This window comes from Falco cherrug, chromosome 7 (assembly GCF_023634085.1).
Source record: "Falco cherrug isolate bFalChe1 chromosome 7, bFalChe1.pri, whole genome shotgun sequence".
Lineage (NCBI taxonomy): Eukaryota > Metazoa > Chordata > Aves > Falconiformes > Falconidae > Falco > Falco cherrug.
The window spans coordinates 36,551,304-36,572,277 of record NC_073703.1 but is presented as its reverse complement, the minus strand read 5'-3'; the positions used below and the strand labels follow the sequence as shown (position 1 = coordinate 36,572,277).

Here is a 20,974-nt window from a genome sequence, read left to right as displayed (position 1 = left end):
ATACCCCCCATACACCCCTCTTTACAAACGTCAAGATGTTGGTCATAGAAAATACAATATAAACAGTGAGGTATTTGTTTTCTTAGTATATTGAGTTCTGGGTGCCCCAGTTTGAGACAGGGAATTACTGGAGGGGGTCCAGTGGAGGCTACACAAATGAGGGGACTGGAGCATCTCTCCAATGAGGAAAGGATGAGAGAGCTGGACCTGTCTAGCCTGGAGAAGGCTGAAAGGGGGCCTTATCAATGCATGCAAATATCTTAAGGGGTGAGTGCCAAGAGGATGGGGCCAGGTGCTTTTCAGTGGTACCCAGAGGCAGGACAAGAGGCAACGGGCACAGACTGAAACACATAAAGTTCCACCTGAATATGATGAGGAACTTCTTAACTTTGAGGGCAACAGAGCACAGGAGCAGGCTGCCCAGAGAGGATGTGGAGTCTCCTTCTCTGGAGACATTTAGGACCCACCTGGATGTGATTCTGTGCAACCTGCTGTAGGTGAACCTGCTTTAGCAGAGGGGTTGGATTAGATGATCTCCAGAGGTCCCTTCCAACCCTGACCCTTCTGTGATTCTGTATACAGTATAAACCTGAAATCACTGAAGTTTAATGACGTGATAGCAGGCTTAACAAGTGGACAATGCTTTGTCTTCCCTCACAGTCTGATAAATAATAAAATACAGATGAATGATGAGAGTGTTGCCCTTATGCCTTTTTTTCCTTCCTGAATAAGAAGAAATAATTTTAGATAAAGCTGAAGACATCATTTAGAATGGTGCAAAAACCCACTTACGATTAGTTAGAGGTCAAGATCTGTGCATGAATGAACGTCTTCCAGGCAGTTTAATGTTAAATAAAATATTCTGCTTGTATCATGTGCTGTTGTTAGTTTCTAGAATTTGATTAGTATTTAGAGCAGTGTGAAAAAGTAATATTTTTTTTTGCCTGTGTTGATAGTCTGTGTTGGCCGAATGGATAAAATGGAAGAGCAGGAAATATTTTATGTGGGTGAGTTAGTTTCCGTAGGGGACGTGGTAGATAGACTTTTGAGCTTTGCATGTGTGCTTAGAGAACTTGCTTTGGCTACAGTGGAAATAATTTCTTGTGGAAGTGACATGCTGTGGTCTCTGTTTTCTGGGATGGCCATTTCTAGTTCCACAGTACTTCATTTCAACATTGAATTCAGGAAGTGCAGAGCTGTACTTGAAGTTGCATTCTATTTTATTTACCAGCTTCCTCTATACTCTGCTGTGTTCAGAGTTTCTTGGGAGGATTATTTTGTTCAAGATGAGCTGCATTCTAAAATCAGATTAATGTAATATTTTTGGGATTCTTAAGAAGGCAGTTTTCATGTGATTATTTATAATAAGCCTCTTCAAGTGCTTTGGGTTTTTTTATTTGCTGGTCTGTCTCTGATACCTTTGCCTTCAGATACTTTCATTTAATAATTGGAGAAGATGAGGTAAAGAATTTTAAGGTGGATAGTACCTCTGTTTATATTTCAAGGCTGGATTCATTAAGAGTCGGCACAGATGTACTCTGCCAGAAATTGGCAATGCAGGAAATATTCTTCGTGCACTTGCCAGTCAGCAGAGTAGATAAACTGTGATTTGAAGAATATCTGTTGCTATTCTGACTTCTGAAATTTCATTAGTTTTGAAACTGAGGATCTATTTGATTAACAGAGTGGAAATGAATAGCATTGATAGGTCTTGGTTAAAAAAAAAAAAAAAGACTGGCAACTTGAAAAGCAAGATTTTTTTTTATTCCTACTTGGTGATTTCAGAGATGAAAAGACTTTAGTGTCTTTAAGTTGATATAATCTAAAAGCAAGGTGTTTCTGATAAGTCATGCAGCAGATTTTTCTTGAAGGCACACTGGGAGGAAAATGGGACTTTTTTCAGGTCACTAGCAAATGAGAATTCTTTTTCTAGGACAGTATGCTTTGGCTGAAATGATTTGGATATACCATCTGCCTTAACCCTTGTTGATCCTTGGTAGGATTTGTCATGGGTAGTTCAAATTTACCGTTTCCAGGTCATAGCATGGATCCTAAGCGTGAAGCATATAATGAATGACTTCTCTTTTGGGTGTATGTGCTTTGACATTGCCACGTGTAACATGTGAACCAATGACTTCTATGCTGTGCAACAAAAGTAAAGGAAATGTTTAGCTTGCCATAAAATGAGAAGAGGAAGAAATCTAGACTGATGGAAAGAGCTTGCCATAAAAACAGAGTACATCGTATGCAAATATAAACTGGTTTTGCTAGTTAAGCAAATATATAGCATATATAAAACAATTTTGTAAAAGGAAATTTAATTTGAAATACTGTTATTATCACAACATTTCTCAGAATATTTGATCTGAGGGGTTTTTTCCCCCCCCCTGTGGTAGGTAGAACTTTTCCTTTGTAAACAGAGCCAGAAGTTACGAAAAAAATACACAGTATTGATCCACTTCCTCCACATGGGACTGGCACATGTATCTCAATCATGGACTTCCCCTGAACACCAGAGGAAGAGATTAAAGTACACTTTGTCCTGTGATCATCTGGTTGTCTTTTGATCTTTCCTATTCTTGAAATGCTTCTACTAAAAACCTCATATAGAAATATGGATCCCAACTGGGGGTTAACTTCATAGGTGAAATGCAGTAACCTTGTATGTTTTCTCTTGTCTCTCCTGCATCCATAGACAAGAACCCAAATTGGAATTCAAAATGCAGAAAAGGTACTCGCTGCAAGCTTGGACAGCATGTCTCTTATCTGTTGTGACCCAGGCTTTCAAAGCTTAAGAGGTCTTTTGATTTCTAAAAGAGGCTTTTAATTTCTTGCACTTCAAATGACTTTATAATGTATTTTGGTAGCCCACTGAGATTACAAAGTAATTATTGAGAGCTGTAGATAGCAAGTGTAAGTCAAAATACAAACACTTTGTTTTTACTGCTGCCTCAGGCTCAATCATAAAGCTGTTTTCCAGCCCATATGTCATGATTCAAAAGAATGCTGTTAACTTTCAAAAAGTCATAGTTGAACATAGTGTCATGTAAAAATCAGTTTTCCTAAATTGCACTGAATTACTTTTCTGCTGTCTTTTTTAATAGTTAAAATTTGATCCCTCTAAAAGTTTGTGTGGTTTTTTTGTTTGTTTTGTTTGATTGATTTGGGTTTTTTCCTCCCATCATGGCAGTATATATTAGACTGAGTGTTAATTCTATTCCACATGTTATTGGGTAGTTACTAAAAGTGTCAGTCCCTGTGCTCTTGGATATTCCAAACTATTAATACTACATTATTATTTGTAAGTATTCCCATTCTCATCTCTTAATGTTGATGTAATTACTTTGCACATCTATACAATGCTTTCTTTTCTATTTAGAATCTAGAAATCTGTTGCACTGAGCAGGAGCGAGTATATATTAGAACAGTTTTCATGAAAGCGTAGTCTAGCAGGCTTGCTAAATTTGTTCCTGTGCTGGGATGCTGTTTTGTTTAACCCTATGAAGACACTTCTCATGAAAGTGTGGACTTGTCGTAAGAAAAAGAGCCAAGGAAAGTGATAAAAAGTTAAAAGAATAAAACAATGTAAAACTCAATTTATAGTTTGTTTGCTACTATTCAGTCATCTTATAAACTTGAATATGGGAAATACATGTTTGTGATTCAAGTGACATGCATGATTGTTCTCTTGCAAGAATATTGAGGTACCATTTTTGCTTATCCTTCTGATTTTTCTAGGTCAAGAATAGCCTGTACCATCCAAGCCAAAAGTAGTTTTGAGATTTGCTCTATAATTTTTATAGAGTAGAGCCATTATAGATTATGATGGTTTATGGTTTAGTTGCTAGAGAATGTAGTTCGTGTATTGGAACAGTCCTTTTTTCTAAATAGGAATATCACACCATAATTGCTAGAATAAAAACTCCTCACAGAGGAATGTAAAGCACTGGAACAGGTTGCTTGGAGAGGTCGTGGTATCTTCATCCTTAGAGTTCTTGAAAACTCAGCCTTGGACAACCTGATCTAACTTTGAAGTTGGCCTTGCTCTGAACAGGAGGTTGGGCAAGATGATGTCTAGAGGTGCGTTCCAACCTCAGTGTTTCTGGGATATGGCACCAATAAGTGGCTGTGAAGACCCTGCAAAAGGCAGAAACTCCTTGTGCAGAGAATACTCAATATCTTCTGTGTGGTTTGAAATGCTTCTGTCCTACTGCTTATGTTGAAGTAGTGATTTTTTTCCCTTATTGATCTTCATCTGTTCTATTATGTATATGATCTCAAGGTCGTCTTCACAGTTGGCTTGCATTAGTTTATGCAAGTAAGGTGGATGCTTATGGAAGTAAAAGGCAAAGTTTAAAGTGGTTAAATTTATTTCAATTTTAACACAAGGAAAAATAAGTTTTATGTATCAATGCGGCTTTTGTTTCTGTACAGGAATTAGTATTTGAATGTTTTGCATAAAAGAAGGTAAGGTATGGTCTTTTTTGCTATGTAAAATACCTAGCATTGGTGACCAGCAACCCTTCCCCATCCTCCCGGATTGCCCTTATAATTTTCTCTTAAAGCATAAGCTGGAAATACCTCAGCACTGGTTAGTTGATCCTATATATGCTGTATAGAAACAGTGAACAGTGCTTCAGGCGTGACAAGTGCATGGAGGAAAAGGAAAATAAATCTGTGGTTCCCCTGTACAGACTGAGGAGTGACAGTGCCGGGACTTCCGACCTCACACAAGGCAAAATCGATGGATGGTCCTCTGCTTTCAGACCTGCCACTCCAGTGCTGCACCAGTCACTGCCAAGGAATTTTTTGGAGCGATTCAGGCTATTTGCATTTTAATGATCAGTTGTTCTTCTGTGCCCCTATCCAGACTCAGTGGTGGGGCTTTTTACCAGAATACGTGGCCAAGGAGTAGCTGGATGTTGTGAGAACAGCGCTCTGCAGGAAGACACCTTCATGCTTAAGAGCTCTAGAGTCAAGATTCCCATGGCAGCCTCCCTGTTCAGCTTTAATTTTTTTTGACATGTGTGCACTGAGTAAATTGGTAATACGTTGTCAGCAATATCCAGCTTTCAGCTTGCATTATTGTTTCAACCAGTCATCAAGGTATGACAGTATATGTGGCGTATTATAATCGTACTCAGAAGCAGAACAGAGTCAGAAGACTTGTCTAACCCGTAGTGAAAGATGTACATTCTTTTCAGTAAGTATGTGCTAGGAATTTATTAAAAGCTATAAAATGCTGGAATATAAGACAAAGGAAAAGTTCAGATTGTTTTAATAATTTAAGATAAAGATTTCTGTGTGATGATAACTTGAAACAATAATTCTTGGTGATAGAAAGCATATGGGCTGGGAAGACTGAAGAGCTGGAAATACCACACCGGGTACACAATTTTCTGGTGCTCTGAGGATATCCTGTAAAGTACGGAAGAAAATTTGTGAGGAGTGAAACTGATGAAGTCTAGTTTTCTACTAATTTCTGCTCTGTATCCCCACTTTTTTTTTTTTTTTTTACCCCTTACTCCCCCCTCCTCAATAAAATAACATAATAATAAAAAAAGATCTCCAGCCCACTCCCCGCCATTATAATAGCGGAGGAAACTAAGAGGGACAAGAGGGAGGGAGCTGGTGGTCTTGGCTGGCGTGGAGGTAATCGTGTACTGACTGGCCAGCTAATAGACCACACGGAGGTGGTGATGATTGAGGCTGCACTTTTACACCCTCTTGCTCACTGGGAAACTACATTAAGTTTCTCTTTCTGTTCCCCACATAGGTTTCATGAAAATGAGCAGCTATCTAACCAGTTGGTTCCCATGTGTTTTTGAGAGGCTGGGAGGAGAGACAGCGCAATCACAAGCCCTATCTCGTTAAAAGCTATACCAAAAAAACATACCCCACACTACCAAGACCTCGTTAGGATGAGATGCTGAAGTTTGTGTGGTTTTATGCTTTTTAGATAAAAATATATAGACTGGTTTTGGAAGAGGACAGGTTGAATTGTCTCATTGGTCACTTTTCTGCTGTGATCTTTAGCTCCTTGTCCAACTTTCTTTTTGAGAGCTTAATTTAGATACTGTGCATGCAGTGGTGTTCTGTTTGAGTAACTTCTGTTCTCAGTGCAAATTGTAATTTGATAGAAAAGCGTTTCTGTCCTAAGTAATAACCAAATTAGATCCTCTCTTCTGTTATCCTTTTCTTTGGTAGTGTAACAAAGACATTTATTTCAAATAGCTTCTTGACCTTTTTGAATTCTAAAACTTTGGCAAAAGCTTATTTGCTTAGTGTTGTCAATATATTGAAACTGTCTCTTGCAGAGCCTGCTAGGTTCCAAATCCCGTGGTCCGTTTTGCAATCAGTGGTTTTTTGGGTCTTTTAGATTGTGTAAGGTTTATTTTTTTTTTTTCCTGGCTTTTTTAGATGGAAATTTATTTTGAATTTTTATGGAAGCTTTATTGTATTTCTGTGTTGCAAATTGGTTTTATTGCAAAAGAGCAAATAAAAAATGTATGTGGTGTAATACAGAATACTAATCCAAATTTCTAGGATGTTTGCCCTCTGTGGTAATAACAGCATCCTTGATTAAACAAGAAAAAGCAAAATGCTTTTTGTTTGGGAACTTCCATGCTTTCTAATTCTTGGAATGTCTTTGTCAGTAAATTCACTTTTGGTTCCATTTTCTAACCTGCTGTACTAATGATAGTGTGAGTTAAGTAACAACAAATTATTCTAACCTTTATTACAGTATATACAGTCCGAAAAACTACCTGAGGTCTGGGCTTAGATATGCAAGTACCACTTTTATTGAACAAGAGTAGTGACAAAAGATGGAGCTCAGTGAAATCTGTCAGACTAGGGCAAGCAGTGTCACCCATCTGATGACCAGAACAATCTCTGCTCTTGTTGCTCTGCAGAAGCATGAACATAAGGATATGCTGGCTGCAGGAGAGGTGGCTGAAAGAATGTAATCAACAGGGGACAGAACCGACCTTGGTGACTGTGCCTCTTTTTACGTGCTTATCTGTCCTGAAAGGTGGCTGTCTAAGATCTAACAGTTTTAAAAGACATCCAAAAGTCTCATTCTTACTGTGATGATTTTTCCCAGGGGTAAGAAATCGGAGTTTAAGTAATAGCCGGTGGTGAATTAGGAGTTAAGAGTTAGCTTGCTAAACAAGAACCAGAGTTTCTGACTTGATGGCAGCTTGCCATGCCTTTAGGAATTGGAGGCCCCCACCAGAACTAGTCTATCTTGAATATTCTAGCTAGACTCTTCTCCCTGCTTTCTGCAAGCGTATTATCTTCACCGCTGTAAGCACATTGTATCTTACTGAGGTGTAACTTCAAAATTGCTTCTTTTTGGCAGTTTGAAACATGATTGTGGGGTATAATCTAAGTCCTGCTGTTAAAGGTTCTTGAAAAGGAGGAGATGATGTTGCAGATGATGCGCTGTAGTGGCATGTAAACCGTAATAGAAAGCTATTTGCAAAAGGGTGGCAGCTGAAATGTTTGTGTTATCTGCATTTGTGTTCACCGCTGATCCTGTATGCTGTTGTAAGAGCATGTAACTCGTGTGTGTGAGGGCATGGCTCTGGGAATACAGATTTCTGTGTGCACTTCAACAGACATCTCGTCTCCACACCCTCTTGTGAAATGCAGCTGTCTTCCTGTAATAAGGAGGTTCTGATGTTCTTTTAAACTCAGTTCTCTATTCATGAAGTATCACAATAAAATACAATAACTTTGTAGGTTTTCTGCATAAGAAAATGCTGGCAGTTCAAAGTGTTGGGGAAGAGAATGCCTCTCACCAAGCCGGCTACTCTGGTGCTGCGCTTGCGTAGCTTTTCTGGTCTGACATACTTCTTTGTAAAACAGAAATATAAAACCCGAGACACACAAATCTGACTGTTAAGCATATTGCATAGTAAATTTTATTTATCTGTGTGTTTTCTGGTTATTTTCTGTGACAAGATATCCAATATGTCATTGCCAAAAGTGGAGTCCTGTGCAGTTGATTTTGATATGAAATCTGTCTTGACAGCTGACAGTCAAACCCCTGAGCAGTTTTGTATCTCTGAAACTCTCACCTGCTTTATATTTGGTACCTTTCTCAGTTAAATCTTTAATATTATTCTTCTTGCCCCTACCTGCCTCCTTGTGACCAGTTCTTCAGTTTCCATGAAGAGATCATGCTATGGGAAGACTCACATCTCTCATAATCTTTTTAGCTGCTTTTTGTTTGGAAGAAGCTTTAGTGGGGAAACAGGCGTTCGGTAGTTGTGTTGTGTGACTTTAAGTTCAGGAACTTTGTGCTTCCTTGATTTGACAATTCTCCTGTCAGCATCTTTTTTTTATAAATGCCTGTTTTTCTGTATTTCTTCTGTGGGCCAAAATCAGGCCATACCTTGTTTTATTCTGGCATTTTAAGGAAAATCAGGTTCCCTGTATTGTTCTTAACAGTCAACATGCTTAAAATTGACTTGACTTCAAGAGTTGACTGAATGATAGTGTTCTTGAATATGATTTAAAAAAAAAAAAAAAAAGCAGTTGCAGAGGGAAAAGAGGAATTGGTATCTATCTGCAACTTAGAACTGAAAACCTTTACGGATTCCTAAACTGCAAGTTCCAAATGAAGCTTTTTCTGCAGTCCCACACAAGAAGCAAATCCATAGGTAGCTAAGTTTCACCAGTCCAGGTGCTTATGGAGTTGCACTTTTTTTTTCCTGTCTTGCTGATCTCCTATTCTCTTACAGCTGCATAAAGTGCCAGGTCCTAAGGTCATGACTGGGTTCCCCTCTGTCCAGCCACAGATATTCAGCAGTGGCAGTTGTACCTTGGGTAATCTCTAAAGCCAAACTTCCATCAGTTGCTTTGCTTTCTCACTCACGGCACTTTTTAGCCTCCTTGTCTCTCAGACTCTTGTTCTCAACATCGCATCTTGTTTCTTGTGCTGGTTACAATGTCTTGAGTTGCCTCTTTTGGCGTCATCATTATCTGTTATATTTGCTGTTGAAACTCCAGTTCAGGCTTTGCTTACTTCCCTGGTCTGAAATAATCTGAATTTTCTCATTCATGAGAAGTGCAAGTTACTTTCAGTTAAACACTGTTTTTTCAGATGCCTGTTCTGTCAAGGCATTAGGCTCTCCATTCTTTGAAGAGTAGACAAGGAACAGCCAGACGTTAATTCAAATTAACCACAATTTAAATTGCCCTTTCAGTTACTGTAGAAACTGTTTTGTTTGGGTGGAGGTGGTGTGGGTTTGTTTTTTGTTGTTTTGGGGTTTTTTTTGGGTTTTTTTTCTTGCTTGGGGGTTGTTTGGGTGCTTTTGAATAAGACCCAATCATTAGATCTATGTACTGAGTTGTGAGGATGGTTTGTTTGGGCTCTCTGTGTTTGGTGGGGATGCAGAGAGGCTTTCCCCTGGGGCAAGAAGACAATGAAGTGGGGATTCTTCACTCAGCATCTCTACCTTCACTCAGCTGGTGTTGATAAAGGCATGAAATGGTATCAGTGATGAGTTACAAAGATTTTGTCTTTTGTTTCTAGAAATAACAGTTGGCATCAGAAATGTAAGAAATATCTTTGTCTGTTTAGTCTCCATGGAGAATTCTGTACCAAAAATAAAGATGCATAAATCATCTACAAGAAAATACTTGTTTTGGGCTTAATGAGGGAAGATAAGAGGTCCCAAAAACTGTACAAGGTTTGCATGTTTGGGATCTGAGGCGTGTGACTACCTTTGGTATTGGTGGACATATTTTTATAACTGAGAAGTGAATTTGGCCTCATTTCTTTATTCTGCTTCTTAAGGTTGAATTATAACTATAGCAGTTGAGGCAGCTGTAGGCTGTAGAGCACTGGAATAGGTTTATATTTCAAGTGTCACTTAATGTGGAGGGAGAATTGAAGCATGCTTTTCTCTTGTAAATAGCCAGGCATTTCTCTTACGTAAATAGGTGTTGTATCCTCCAACTGTACTTTCTCCTGTGTGTGCTGAGGTTTTTTTATGACCACTTACACTTGTTTGACTACAAGATAAGCAAGGAAATGATTGAAAACATGTTTTAAAATTTAACATGGGGTATGTTGCTCTGCTAATGCTTTTCATGCTGGCCTAGAAGAATCATCGTCAATAGTTACTGTAATTCAGTCTTCAACTGCATTAATTATTTTCTCAGCTGCCTGTCAGTTGTGCTTAGTCCTGGTGAATTAATCAAGCAGCCATGTCACGTTGGCCTTTCTCCTCTGTCAATCATGCTTGTGTTACCTGTTCTCTTCAGGTAGGAATGTATAATGACAAGGTTGGATAGTGTTTAATAAGCAAAACCTGTTGTGTTGTTCTGAAACAGAATTACAGCAGAATGTCTATCCCATGCAATAGCAAAGTATAAGACAGGAAAAGCTGGCAGTGGAGCTGCACAGACTCCACAGGCCCTGCGTAGGACACTGGTGGCTGTGTGTGTTTTACAGTAGCATCTTGAGTAATGCCTTGCATGGTACTGTACCAGTGCACCCTCTCCACCATACCCTTTTCTGCTTCCTCTAATGTTAAAACTTCAATACTAAGGTCACTTCTGAGAGAGAAAGATATGGAAGAATGCAAGCTCTGCTCTTGCTTGTTCCCAGAATAATGCTCATAACTAACTAACACTTTGCTTTCAGGCATAAGTTTTAAGTCTTGACCTTCTAGAGCCTTCGAAAAAATGAGGACTATTCTACAGATTTGCTATGCTTAATACATACATAACTGCCTAAGTATAGGCAGAGTACATGATGTGTGGACATGCATCTGTTCTTAGTGCTTTCTGGTTTTATGTAGTCTCTCAGAATGCTGTATTTGCTTTATTTAAATAGAAAAGAGGTCTTCATTTCTCAGAAGCTTTCTCATTTTTGTTTCACAGAAACTATCTTAGAGTATGGACACCAGTAAGAAGACAGAACCCCCTTTATCCGTAGAAATGGTACAACAAAGGGCCAATCCTGATCGCAGTCCTTCAGCATCAATTTATGTTCCAGAGCAAGGTGGCTACAAAGAGAAATTTGTAAATGCTGTGGAAGATAAATATAAATGTGAAAAATGTCACCTCATCTTATGTAATCCTAAACAGACTGAATGTGGACACAGATTTTGTGAGACCTGCATGAATGCCTTGCTAAGGTATGTTTTTTTTGCTGTGGTAGAACATGTTGATATCTTTTAAATCTTGTGAATGGCTGAAAGTAGTATGAACACCATTGTAGTTTTAGGAATACGTTGAGCTAATGCCCTGACTCAAAGCAGCCTTCCACTTATTGCTTGCTTGGCTATTTGTTACCCATATACTGGTGCAAACGTTTGTTGTGTTCTGCTCTGCGTCAGGATGAGACAGCTAAGCTTTCCATCAGTATTGTTGAAATGGTTGTTAAAGTGGTTTAATCCCATGTAGTGATGTGTTAGGTAAGAATTTCATGGCCTGTGGAGCCTAGACTGAGCAGCTATTTTACATGACTGCTAATATGGCTAGTTTGGTGTAGAATACACTTAGCAAATTGTGGCTGTGTGAGGAAGCTAGCTCTGCACCCAGCCTTACAGCTGAGTGGTGGGACCCTTGGATAAATGTCACTGCTCGTGGAGCTTCCTTTACCTGTAACCCTTGTAGCTGTATGTCCTGTATGTTTTGTGGATTCCAGGAGGGTCAGGGAGGCTGGCTTCTCTCTTACTGAGATGTTCGGGCCAGAGTACAAAGTGGGTGAGTGAACGTTACAGGCATAAAATGAACGCTGAGAGATGCAATATTTCCTAGTCTAGGTAAGAATAAAAGTGGGATCATTCAAGGAGTATCTAGCTTTCAAGAAGTATCTGTGCATCAGTAGAAGTATCTTTCTTTGCCTCTCAGCTTTGATGTGTTGCTACTGATTGTATTCAGCAGTGTGATTACAAAACTTGGTCTGATGTTTGAAGATCATTCTGCAAGCTTTAATGTTCTGGGCTAAGTAACTAGTTAATACTTCCATTTACTACTGGGAAAGCAGGGGTACAGAAGAGATTGGGCTCACTGGCTGTTGCACACTGGACTACTAACAGATTATTTGACTTTGGAAGGTCCCGATGATCTTCTGTTTACTTTTTGTGACCATCCTGACTCTGGATTATTAGTTTATATTTCACTTGGAAATACTGTAATCTCAGGTAGATATATATTGAGACTACATGCAGCATGACAAAGGAGATTGGAGGATATAAGATCACTCTGTCTCATGAAGAAGAGTAACCTCTGTATTGGGCATATACAAGGGTCCATAGCTCACTAATGCACTCCTGTAGGTTTTGTGCTACAGCATGTCAAATTTAAAACACCAAACCCTCACCGACCTTTCTTTCAATGCACATTTTCAGGTGAAGTGTCATTTGTATTTAAGAAATGCAGTTATTTCTTTCTGAATATATGTTTTTGGAAGACTCTTGCATGATTAGTGGCAGTGGCTCAGAAAAACAAACATCTGCCATGCTTGGATATCTGTGTGTAGATAGAGCAGATCCTTCACAGTCTAAGCAGTAACAATTCTGGTATTGCTGGAATCTGGGCAATTTTCCTTCCCTGCTGTGAGATATGCACACGTGCTTATTACAGTGCAGCTAGAATATGTGTAATTTTACCTTCCTGACTTTCCAACCAGTCTGTTATTGAAAAGGACACATGGGTAAGGCCATCTACCACACTGTTCTGTCATTTGAGTTATTTCACGATATTTAATGTTTGTTGCAAACATATCCTTTATTAAAACTAAATTTAAAGCTGCTGCTTTTGAGAAATAAAAAATGTGCCATAGCATTGAAAGCAGCATAAGTTTATGTTGTTTCTGTATTTGCACAAAGAATTTTCATTTGGTGTGGATATGCTGCTACACACACATACACTCTGATTATATGCTAGCAGCTTCTGTTCCAGGGTTATTTGAGGACAAAGAATTGGGTGTCAGTGTAGATAATGCGGTAAAGATGTCTGCTCAGTATGCAGCAGTAGTTTAAAAGAGCAAGTGGATGCTTGAGTGAATTCAGTAAGAGCAAGAAAAGCATGACATTGTATTAAACACTATATGCCCTCAAGTAGATTAGTTTCCTTTTTTTTAAGTTAAGAAAAACATTACAGATACTGAAGCTGCAAGGTAGTTAAGATGCTCAGAAATATGATGAGACAGAGAATGGTCAGCTGAAGGAGCAGAAGCCAGTGAGATGATTTGAAGTAATCATACTGATTATATAACATAATCAAACTTATTCAGCATTTTGTATTAATTTGCACTGCTGTTAGTAGCTGCAACTTATGTTGCCTGTCAATGAGTTGCTTTACAAAAGAATGTACCTAGTGCTTCTCATCCATAGACATCTGTGCTTTGCATGGGAGATCAGTATGACTATCGCCATTTTACATGGAGAAAAGGAGCTAAAAAGGAATGAAGAGACTTACGCAATGACACCTAGGAGGTCAGAGCCCATAATAGCTGTAGGAACCCAGCTTTCCTACACTCCGGTTTCCATGCACTGCTCTGCTCCTCAATCTACCTGTTGTCTAAGGGATCACACGTTTGGTAATTAGATTACAAAGGCAGCTACAAGGCAGTAGTTCAGGTAAAGGAGGGAGCAAGGATCTGTAACAACTGCTAAAACCAGAACAGACTTGGAGGTGGACATAAATATTTTTTTACCTTAAAAGGAGGTGCAATTGACTGTCAGAGAAAGTAAAGTTTAATCGAGTGTTGTTTGAAAAAGGACTGGATAATTAATGGAAGAGACAAGATTTTGCTTGTTTGCACAGATAAATTGAGAAGTGACAAAAATTGTGGATCAGGCACAGACTGTAAAATAGAGAATGGATTTTGCTGGCTTCAAGAAAACCACTGAGCAGTTGGCTGGAGAAATTGTGGTGGTCTTATTTAATTGGGAATGCCAGATACTGTCCAGTGAAAACTCAGTGTTCAAATTTCTTTGAGATAACATCATGTTATCTCATTACCATGAACTACATACTCTTGATTTTAAAATATATTGAGTAATCATGACTAAGTAAATGTCTTCATAAACTGAAAATTTTACGCTACAAAATTTCAGGTGAGTTAAAATAACTTTTCTGTTTCCTTTTCTCTCCAGTTCTTCTAGCCCAAAATGTACAGCGTGTCAAGAAAGCATAGTAAAAGATAAGGTATTGTTGAAATTCTTCCTTACTCAAGAGCATTGAATTGTGTGGCATACATAAGATATGTTGCTGCTTTGTGGTAATTATTTCATAAGCCTAATAAGCTACCTGAGGAAGATAGTTTTGTTAAAAAACGTAAACCATGTATTTTATATAGGAAGACAGCTCATTCTTACAATGTTAACCACATGGTAGAAAACAACATGTCAGCTTCATCTCTAATGGTCCAGCCAGATGTCACATCTTGTTTACATAGTTGGGAGCTGCAGCAACATGTTGCATTTGTCCTCCCATCAGCCAGGAGGATGATAAGAAATACTGCATCTCTTGTAGATGCAGAGATGTCACAGATCAGGGCAAACTTTACTTGTGGTTTGGCTCCAGACCAGTGTCTACTGTTTCGATAACCTGTTTTTACAGCGTGTTGTTCTGTGAACCACACTGGAACCAGAACAGTGTGGAGTTACCGTAACTGTAACAGAATCAGGTTCTTTTTATATGGATAATTTATTTTACTGATACTCTCGTTACTGTTTTTCACAGCAAATCTTTGTGTTGCCTTTGAAAGATTGTGGGGAGAGAAAATTCTTTTCGACCTAGTACGTGGTTTATGCAGTTTTTGTGTTAGTCTTCTAAAGTGTTTTCTAAATTCTTTGTATTAGTAGTCTTTCTGGCCTAAGCTAATACACATCATAGTAACCATTTTCAAGAAAAGTCTAGTGGATACATCAATCTCTCCTTGTCTTAACTCAGCATAGTTCTCTGAACAGTGCTCAGTGTAATTTAGCTTTGGCATGGGTATGCTCTCCGGGAGCTTAGACCAGTAATCTTGATGTCTATTTTATTTGTCCTTTGACTTTCTAGCTCCCAATATATATAAATGTGTACATTTGTTATGGAACCTCAAATATCTTTAAAACAAGAGGAGGACATGTTTGTTAAATACATGTTAGACTAACTGTGCAAGTCAGTGATTTCATGAAACTGGAAACCTCTCTTCCCATAGAGCACTGATGTCCAAAATCACTGAATAGCTTTTAGATAGTCTTGGACAAACTGTTTTAAAACTGTCTTCTTACCTTAACCTTCAGTCAGTAAAACTGTGTCCAGTAACCTGTGAATTACTTTGGAAAAATTACTACAGTACTGGCAATTGATTATTCAAATGAGATTTGTTGATTCATTAACTTCACACATGCACCTGAAAAGTGAACTGGAATCGGTGATCTGTGTCAGATGAGATCGGATGAGAATGGCTGCGGTGTTTCTTCACTGACACTGGGTATAGATTCATAGTCACTGGACAGATCCGATCGTAATTCATAGCCGCTGCTGTTAAATGTTAGCATGCGGAACTGTTCTGTAATTACAGTAACGCTGCAGTGCATGCAGTATCACAGAACTCGGTTTGTCAGAGAAGTAGTCACAGGTTGGGCTTGGTTCTTTGGCATTTCTTCATGGTCATAAGAGCAATTGCAGAATGACTGTAAGTTTTCATCCCTTTGTTTTGGACTTCACATAGTAGTAATGATATTCAGTCCTGTCTCCAGTTCCTGCCCTTGGCAGGGGGGACATTTTGAATGTGCAGTTGTGTTGCCTCTCTATCTTTTATGGGATATCACCCATAAAAGGTGAAAAATCCAAACCCCAAGTTCTCTGTTTCCAACTTTTTTCAGTTCTATTATACACAAGAAGTGCTGAAGAGGCTTATGAACATTAAAATGCAGAGATAGTTGGAGCCTGCTTATCTGTGGAATAATAAAGCTACTCCAGTCTAAGACCATAGAAAATATCTTTAATTATGTGCTACTAATGAAGTCTAGTCATTGTGGGAACTATCTTCCATGAAATCCTTCCTCTCTGAGCCACTGTGCTTTGGCTCTTTCTTGTGTTATGTTATTGTGCCTAATACACCAGCTTCTCAATGTTCTAGCTTATGCAAGCCTACTATTGACAAGCAAATAGCAAAAAATTTAGTCCTCTTCCTGAACCTTCCCTTTATTGTATTTATAGTAAAAGTAGCAGAGCATCTGTCCAAATATTCTCTTTCACTGGGCTGCTTCATACTGGAGGAATCTCGGTGATGTGCACGTTCAAGAAAATTTGAATGATAGGGTTTTATTTCTGGCACGTAAGGCTAGAATTAAATGACACTGGTGTAGACAGATTGCAGCCTCTACTTTATTTGAACTTGCATATTCTTGAGTGTCTACATTTTCTAAAAGACAGTGGGTTTTGATTTTTCAGGTATTTAAAGATAATTGTTGCAGGAGAGAACTACTTGCCCTTCAAATATACTGCAGAAATGAAAACAAGGGCTGTAAAGAACAGCTATCTTTGGGTCAATTACTGGTGAGTAATCTAACATAGTCATAAACTTCCTTTTGAGTTAAAGACCGAGAAGAAATCTTGCAAATAAAAACCCTGGTCCTTTTCGTGAGTTGCTCACACTAGTAGTTAATCTGATTTATAAATTCCAGAATAAACTGTTTTTAAACTCTGGGTTTTGATAAGCTATAAGGAACTGTAGTAAAAAGTCATGTGATTGTGTGACACTAAAGCTCAGAAACGTAAATACATGAAGCAAATGAGAACTTGAGGGAGAGCTAAAATTGGGGGAAAATCTTTGTGTACTTTACAAATGTGAGAAATTTGGATTTCTTTTTGGTTTACTTTTATTTTTATTTTCCAGTCTCAGTCCTCTCATGTAAGTGGTGGTTTATGCATGGAGTCAAACCTTTGGCTTGCTTCTCCAGACTTGCACAAAATAATCTGTAGCTTTGTTTCGTGAAGGCGTAACATTGCAGTAATCCAGTAATTTAACAGTTGTAAAGTACGGCTACACAGCAGTTTGTAGTGAGATGTGTAGGTACTTGCTTTGAATGAGCAAGCCCAAGTACTGAAACAACTTAAAGAAGCCCCTATGTTTATGTGGAATAATATACCTTGAAAAAGAACGTTTAGCATTTGTTTAAATAGCCTATGTGGCATTTTGGACTGTTAGAATGCTTTTAGTACAAAAGTAGCTCACGTACATCTATAATACAGCGAAATCTGCTGTCCAGGTAAAGGGAGTGTAAAGTCAGAAATGTATTCCTGAGTAGATGTGTGAGTGTTTGCTCTTGCACAATATAGTGTGCAAAATAACTTTGCGGTTCTCAAGTTATTTAATGTGAGATGTCTTCAAAGGATAAAAAGACGTGCACAAAAATTAGTTGACTTTTTTTTTTATTTTTCAGATGCATTTGAAAACTGATTGTCAGTTTGAAGAACTGTCATGTCCTCGTGCTGATTGCAAAGAAAAAATACTGAGAAAAGACTTGCCAGACCATGTAGAGAAGACCTGTAAATACCGGGAGACAACCTGTAAATACTGTAAAAGCCAAGTCCCAATGATTATGTTGCAGGTGCAGTATTTTCTTGTGTATATAGAACGAGATTCCATACATTAACATGGAATAATAACTCTTCTTATGCTTCTGTGTAGCTGCCAATAGAGCCTTGGCATGTCAGCCTGAATTAGTAAGTCAAAAAAGAAAATAGGCTGACTTTCAAAACACTTTTTTTTTTTTCCCTGTGTAAACACCAGTTACAACATTGACTGGGAAATATTTTTTTTTCATGTTCGTATACTGCATTTAAAAAGAATTCAGATCCACTGCATGATATTGATGCTAAAGTAATTTTTTTCTGTGTTTTTTTTATTTTGCTTATTTTGATGTGATAAATGCAACTACCATGATAACAGCAAAACATTGTGCAGGAAAAATATAAGCATAGCAATTGACTGGAGAAATAGCACCTTTCCGTATAATCCTTCTTGGGGTACTGTGTGATCTGTTACGAGGGGAAAGGAGGAGACAATGTAAAAACAAATTGTGTCTTGGTGTAACCAGCAATGGTACATGACAGGCCTAGGCAGCATTGTTGCTGTTCTTGGCATACGAGTAGGTTGTCTCAGAAGCAGCGTTTTGTGAATTAGAAGCATAGAACAGAGGTTGAGAGAATCATACTTACTCCACACATAAATTGTAACTTGGCTATGTTTGCATTACTTTGCATTGAACTGTATTATGCTGAGTCACTCAGTTCTGTAATTTTTTTCTGTAATTTTTAACATTTTTTACAAAAATTCTTTTTCCATAGTTTGACAGTCTTGGATTTCAGACCTTCTTAGCATAGTAAGAGTGGTGAGAATTTCATTTTCATTTGTGTTCTTGAGTATTTTTTTGTTAGATGAAGTCTCACAACAATGAGAAGCATTCTTTGCTCAGAGGTGTTGTTACAAAAGGCGTAGGTGGAATCTCACCAAGTTCTGATTTAGATCTGGCTTTCAGTTATTTGAGTGCATACTTGCAAGGGCTGGTACTTTGATAATTGTGCATTACCTAGCATAAGGTGGCTGAGATGTGAAAATACACAGGGAAAATTAAGTTTACAATGTGTTTATTCTTGCACATTCTGATACAGAGTATTAGACTGTATTTAGTTAGATTATGGACGCTGTTCTCCCAGAATTTTCTTTAGGCTGGGAATTGGTGTGGGGCAAAGAGTGATACTGAAAAATATGTAGTGCCTTAACAGACAAAATCAATGACTATTAAATATGTCTTGTTGTACAAACAGGATTTCCATATCTAAGCAACATGCTCACAGATTCCTTGTAGGCAGTTTCTTTTTATAGGACCAATGTAGTTAGATTTTTGAGAGTCTGAAATCATACTTATGTTTTGAGGAACATAGAACTGGTTTAAGAGCTTTCTCAGATTTTTAATTCACAGCAAAACCTATTTTAGACATTCACATTGGAAACAAGAACGGCATGTTACTCTGAAGTACAGAAAATAGTGTTTGTAAATGAAGAAATTGTTCTCCAAAATCTTAAGTGGTGGAATTCTGAGTTGCTTTAAGAGGTAATAAATTGGCTTACCCAGGGAGCCAAAGTGGTTTGTTAAAATTTAGTTTTATGTTGAGATGCCACTATTTTGATTGTATTCAAGTTGGTACCCCTGTTCATCTGCCCTTAAAAGTTCTAAACAAATCTACCTTTGCAAATCAGAAACTTTCCAAGCACTGTTAGATGTTAATCATCAGCTTGTATGTTTCAGTACATAGAAAAAGGACAGCTTATTCTACAATGAGAAGATTGGCAATTGGCTGCAATTTTTTTTTTTTTTTTGCCTAGATTTTTAAGAGTTCAGTGATTATAGAAATGCAAATGGCTTTTACTTGTTGTGGCCTGATAAAATGTTACCTCATTGTACTTTGATAATGAGACTGCATGTTTGAATGAAAGGCTCCTTTTGACTTCTCATTTGTCACCCAAACCTTGAGTTCATCTCTAGTGTCTGTAGCCTAAAATTTTCTCTAATGTGATAATGACTGAAGCAGGCCTCGGTGACTTGAACTGAAAATGGAGCTAGAGGGAGCATACCGAGAAAAAAGGTATGCAAATGGAAACAAAAATAATTTTACCGAAGTATGTGTGGTTCATGTCTTCATAGAATCCCATGACCTGTGGGGTAGGAAATCCCCACTGTTGGAGGCAGACTCTTTCGTTAATGATGTCAGTACACATTTTTTTAGATTGTATTTGTGTTGCCTGTAATGTCACTAAGCAAGTTAACGTCTTAATTTCTCATCTTTTGTTTAAACCATCTAAAAAGTCAGGGGTTTTTTTTGTCACAAAGCTCTTATGTCACAAATGCCTCTTCCATTGCAGAAGTTCTGGCAGATAAAGATGGTGCGTTGTTAAAACAAAAATTAGGGGCCTGAAGTGCTTCTGAATTATTCTGTTTTTCTGTGGATGATCCACAAAATTGCTTGAAAGTGCTTCTCCTATCAAAATTGACACTTGGGCAGTATTAGAACGATACAGATCTGGAAGGACAGCATTACTTAGTGCCTAGGCTCTTCACTGCCACCTTAGCCACAAGAAGGCTGTCCCAGGCAGACCTTGCCAAGGCAGTCTGGACTCCGCTCCATAGTCTGAAATACAGCCAAGCTGACTGGGACAGCCACAGGGGAACACACACGAGACATTTGTCATCCTGCTCCCTTGTTGCTGCTATGGAACCGGACGCGTTCCTAATGCGGCACTGGCTGCTCTGGGAGCCATGTTAGTACCCTGCCTGCCCCCCGTCTGTGCCGGGTGCCCGGCATGTGGCATCACCCCTGTCTTATGCTGCATTTGGCTTTTGGTTTTGTGTGCTCCGCTGTGTGAATGTACCTGGTCGGTAGGAAGAGGATTCTGCCACTGGAATGGGATTACTCTGGGATATCCTGGAGTCACTGGAAAGGCTCCCCTTGGTTTCAGTGGGTGGGCCCTGGGATGCATGGTGAGGAGGAGAGTTGGGGAGAGGGCTGAGAAGAAGCTGTGGTTTTATTACAAAGAGAGAGTCGATGTCATGGCCTTTGCCAGATAGTTTGGGTTGGTTAGAGAAAAGTGTAAGGGAATTAAAATCAGAGAATGAATGTTAGAAGGGGGTATTATTTTTCTAGTTTTGTAGTTGATAAACCATTAAAGAAGCCTGTAGGGCAGTGGGCTCCTAAGCTGCATGATAGTGTGATGTCTCTCTCCAACATGATTACAGACGTGTTCAGAATGTGGGGGCCCAGGTCCAGCTGTTGAGTCTGAGCAGAAATGGGCCTGTTGCTTGTCAGAAGGGTATGGCAGTCGCCCTGCCAGAGGTTATTCTGAGGAGAGGTGTTGTCAGGCTGTAAGCATTACCCCTGGCTGGGTATCTGTATTGGGGTGGGGAGGGCCTGGAGCTAGCTCCTCACCCTCCATCATGGCGGGGAA

General features: G+C 38.7%; 1 protein-coding gene across 12 annotated transcripts in view; it reads left to right on the top strand.

The window, feature by feature from the left end:
- The window catches only part of TRAF3 (TNF receptor associated factor 3), a 71,272-nt gene that overhangs the window by 25,473 nt on the left and 24,825 nt on the right, over positions 1-20,974 (top strand). For all 12 annotated transcript variants that reach the window (XM_055715500.1, XM_055715511.1, XM_055715510.1 and 9 more), the window contains 4 exons: positions 10,900-11,156; positions 14,127-14,178; positions 16,420-16,524; positions 17,412-17,579. In XM_055715500.1, coding sequence (XP_055571475.1) covers positions 10,915-11,156; positions 14,127-14,178; positions 16,420-16,524; positions 17,412-17,579 — 567 coding nt within the window. In that variant the 5' untranslated portion in view covers positions 10,900-10,914. The remainder of the gene's footprint in view (positions 1-10,899; positions 11,157-14,126; positions 14,179-16,419; positions 16,525-17,411; positions 17,580-20,974) is intronic.